General features: G+C 43.3%; 1 protein-coding gene across 1 annotated transcript; it reads right to left on the reverse strand.

Annotated features, from left to right (window-relative positions):
- Positions 1 to 282: 282 nt before the first annotated feature.
- LOC124029336 (hydroxysteroid dehydrogenase-like protein 2) lies at positions 283 to 2,754 on the reverse strand (the record flags this gene model as incomplete). Its single annotated transcript, XM_046341095.1, has 2 exons — positions 2,397 to 2,754; positions 283 to 408 (listed from the first exon to the last, which is right to left on the reverse strand). Coding segments are annotated over exons 1-2 (361 nt in total), but the record flags the coding sequence as incomplete, so codon positions are not given.
- Positions 2,755 to 4,826: the final 2,072 nt, after the last annotated feature.

The raw sequence follows: 4,826 nt of genomic DNA on the forward strand, positions 1-4,826 counted from the left end.
GTGTATCACTAAAGAGAGAACTATAGTGGCAAAGACATCAGAAATAACTAATAGAAAAAGGAAACGCGGGTCAGTTCATCAGGCAAACAGAAACGCTTCTCATTGGACCCGCTCTAGAGTCAGTCATATTCAATAGGAACCAAATGTTGCAAAAATGGTTTGCTAATGTGAATAGGACCCAGGTGAGTGGCAGGTATTCCCCTTCCTGTTTCAGTTCTGTTTTCATCCGTTTTCATCTCAGTAATGAACATGCACCCAGCTTATCCAGTCAGTCACACTAACCTGCGAACATCTTGGTGAAGTCGGCGCTGTCCATGGTCATGACCACGTCAGCTTTGATCAGGTTCTCCACTACCCGCACTGCCCCCCGCTCTTCATGTCTACAGAACCACACTCCTGCATGCTCACCTGGAACACAGACACACTACCAAAGCCTCCCTTCACAACAACTAAAGATGGAGCTTAATGGACAGTCAAACATCACAAATAATGACTTTCAGAGTTGCTCTGCGCTAGTTCGCCAGAGCGAATTGTAGGGAAGCATGAAACACAGAGTAGGTAATGAAACAGGGGAGTAGGGGAAGTGATGAAACAGGGAGAGAGGAAGAATGAAACAGGGAAGATGAAACAGGGGAGATGAAACAGGGGAGTAGGGAAGTGATGAAACAGGGGAGTAGAACAGGAGTAGGGGAAGTGATGAAACAGGGAAGTGATGAAACAAGGGAGTAGGGAAGGATGAAACAAGGGGAGCAGTGGGAAGTGATGAAACAGGGGAATAGGGGAAGATGAAACAGGAGTAGGGGAAGCATGAAACAGGGGAGTAGGGGAAGTGATGAAACAGAGGGGGAAGTGATGAAACAGGGGGAGTAGGGGAAGTGACGAAACAGGGGAGTAGGGGGAAGTGATGAAACAGGGAGTAGGGAATGATGAAACAGGGAGTAGGGAAGTGATGAATGGTTTCTTATCCACAGAGACTGTTGTAACACAATTGATTCAACTACTAATGTTTTGAAGTTTAGGATTAGTTGAAATCAGGTGTTTCCTGGTTGGTAAGAACCAAAGCCTGTAGATATGATTGGACCCCCCCCCTGTTATGATGAATAATAATGATCTGTTTATTTGAATAACTTCAGTTGAGGTGACGATAATCTTACATAAGAAATGTTTGTAAGTTAACATTTGGAAATGAATAAAAAGGTATTATTTAAAGGGGTGGTATTATTTAAAGGGGTGGTATTATGTAAAGGGGTGGTATTATGTAAAGGGGTGGTATTATGTAAAGGGGTGGTATTATGTAAAGGGGTGGTATTATGTAAAGGGGTGGTATTATGTAAAGGGGTGGTATTATGTAAAGGGGTGGTATTATGTAAAGGGGTGGTATTATGTAAAGGGGTGGTATTATGTAAAGGGGTGGTATTATGTAAAGGGGTGGTATTATTTAAAGGGGTGGTATTATTTAAAGGGGTGGTATTATTTAAAGGGGTGGTATTATTTAAAGGGGTGGTATTATTTAAAGGGGTGGTATTATTTGGAACAGCCATGGGCTTAAAGGGTACACTCAGTAACCATTAAACACAGTCCGGAATTATTTTAAATCAAATATTTTCTTTAAAAATACATTTTAAGTGATAAAATTAAAGATGAGTCTCATGTGAAGTTATCTCCACAGTACATGTTAGAAAACATTTTAAGTTAGATTTTGTTGGGTTTAGTAGGTACACTTTCCTCAACACCTAGTTGGCAGTCCTAGGAGCATGTACAACATACCATCTATACGTTAGAGGTCGACCGATAATGATTTTTCAATGCCGATACCGATTAATTTATTTATTTGTAATAATGACAATTACAACAATACCGAATGAACACTTATTTTAACTTAATATAATACATCAATTAAATCAATTTAGCCTCAAATAAATAATGAAACATGTTCAATTTGGTTAAATAATGCAAAAACAAAGTTTCAACCCGACAGATTTGAGGAGGATCTGCAGAGAAGGAGAGAAACTCCCAAATACAGATGTGCTGCTTGTAGTGTCAAACCCAAGAAGACTAGAGGCTGAGTAAAGGGTCTGAATACTTATGGAAATGAATATGAAATGTTATTTTAATATAAATTAGCAATCATTTCTAATTCAGTTTTTGCTTTATCATTATGGGGTATTGTGATGTCATTATGGGGTATTGTGATGTCATTATGGGGTATTGTGATGTCATTATGGGGTATTGTGATGTCATTATGGGGTATTGTGATGTCATTATGGGGTATTGTGATGTCATTATGGGGTATTGTGTGTAGATTGAGGGGATAAAAAACAATTTGATATTATTATGATCTTCTCCTAAAATAAGTATTACAAACATTCATACAATGCTGAAAACAGGTTTCTTACCAGACAGGTCGAATTTGTAGACTCCTCCAGTGGATTTGACAATGTCCGGGTTGAGGACTCCCTTGATGATATTGAATGTTTCTGCTATGGGCCCACTGGTAGCAGCGCTGCGTGGGTCACCCTTAACCACTGGGATGACAACCTGATCCCCCATGTTCTGCATCAGAGCCTCAGCCTCATCCAGGAAGAAGTCTGGGAGCAGTGCATTACCTGTGGAGAGACACACTGTTAGCATAACCAACGACGACTGGCCACCCCTCAGAGCCTGGTTCCTCTTTAGGTTTCCTCCTTTCCGTTTCTTAGTCACTGTGCGTCTGCATCATTGCCTCTTGGGGTTTTAGGGTAAAAATGGGACAACATCACCTCTCCACTGCGGACGACATAACCACACCTCTCCTCTGCGGACGACATAACCACACCTCTCCACTGCGGACGACATAACCACACCTCTGCTCTGCGGACGACATAACCACACCTCTGCTCTGCGGACAACATAACCACACCTCTGCTCTGCGGACAACATAACCACACCTCTGCTCTGCGGACAACATAACCACACCTCTGCTCTGCGGACAACATAACCACACCTCGGCGGACAACATAACCACACCTCGGCGGACAACATAACCACACCTCGGCGGACAACATAACCACACCTCTGCGGACAACATAACCACACCTCTGCGGACAACATAACCACACCTCTGCGGACAACATAACCACACCTCTGCGGACAACATAACCACACCTCTGCGGACAACATAACCACACCTCGGCGGACAACATAACCACACCTCTGCGGACAACACAACCACACCTCTGCGGACAACACAACCACACCTCTGCGGACAACACAACCACACACCTTAAAACAGTTGAAGATGTTGGGGTGGAGGGGAAGAGGTTATAAACTGACATGTTTAAACAGTTGAAGATGTTGGGGTGGAGGGGAAGAGGTTATAAACTGACATGTTTAAACAGTTGAAGATGTTGGGGTGGAGGGGAAGAGGTTATAAACTGACATGTTTAAACAGTTGAAGATGTTGGGGTGGAGGGAAGAGGTTATAAACTGACATGTTTAAACAGTTGAAGATGTTGGGGTGGAGGGGAAGAGGTTATAAACTGACATGTTTAATTATTTTAAGACGGTCATATTATAGATGATTTAGCCATTTGATTTAGAATTATAGGTATAAAACTAAATATATATATATAATATATAAAAATACATATTTGATAATATTGAATGGCCTTTAGTACCAAAGCCCATAGAAACACATTGAAATGACATTCATAAATAGCAACAAGAAAGGAAGAAAGACGAGTCAAAACATACATAAGGAAGAAAGACGAGTCAAAACATACATAAGGAAGAAAGACGAGTCAAAACATACATAAGGAAGAAAGACGAGTCAAAACATACATAAGGAAGAAAGACGAGTCAAAACATACATAAGGAAGAAAGACGAGTCAAAACATACGGGTTGGAAGTGTCTGTCCGAAATCTAGGAGATATAAGAAAGCTCAGGAAACAAACTGTATGTAATTGTATCTGGTGGGGGGCACAAAACTACATCAATACTTCCATTCATTTTCTTTAAAACTGGTACCCGGTTTCCTTCAGACGAGGGCTGTGGCACGTGTGGGGGTCGTAGAGGAGGTCATATTAGTTTATGGGCAGGCCTATTTTCGGAACGTCCAACGGTCTGACAAATACCGCTGCAGCTCGGCCAACTTCCACCGCAGATCCATCCAATGAAATAAACATCTCTTATCTTAAAACTGACTGATTCAGACGGTGATTATATTGACCCACCAGCGCCTCTGGGGGGGGATTACTGTATCAGGCTGTTTTATACCTGTGACGTACCTGCGTTAATTAAACCTCACGTCACCGTGCACGTACCTGCGTTAATTAAACCTCACGTCTCCGTGCACGTACCTGCGTTAATTAAACCTCACGTCTCCGTGCACGTACCTGCGTTAACTAAACCTCACGCCACCGTGCACGTACCTGCGTTAACCAAACCTCACGTTACCGTGCACGTACCTGCGTTAACTAAACCTCACGTCACCGTGCACGTACCTGCGTTAATTAAACCTCACGCCACCGTGCACGTACCTGCGCTAATTAAACCTCACGTCACCGTGCACGCACCTCGCGCACTAAACCTCACGTCACCGTGCACGCACCTCGCGCTAATTAAACCTCACGCCACCGCGACGCACCTGCGTTAATTAAACCTCACGTCACCGTGCACGTACTCTGCGTAATTCAAACCTCACGCCGCCGTGCACGTACCTGCGTTAATTAAACCTCACGTCGCCGTGCACGCACTCTGCGTTACTAAACCTCACGTCACCGTGCACGCACTCTGCGCTAACTAAACCTCACGCCGCCGTGCACGCATCCGCGCACTAAACCTCACG

Source organism: Oncorhynchus gorbuscha, unplaced genomic scaffold (genome assembly GCF_021184085.1).
Source record: "Oncorhynchus gorbuscha isolate QuinsamMale2020 ecotype Even-year unplaced genomic scaffold, OgorEven_v1.0 Un_scaffold_6168, whole genome shotgun sequence".
In the NCBI taxonomy this organism is placed as follows: domain Eukaryota; kingdom Metazoa; phylum Chordata; class Actinopteri; order Salmoniformes; family Salmonidae; genus Oncorhynchus; species Oncorhynchus gorbuscha.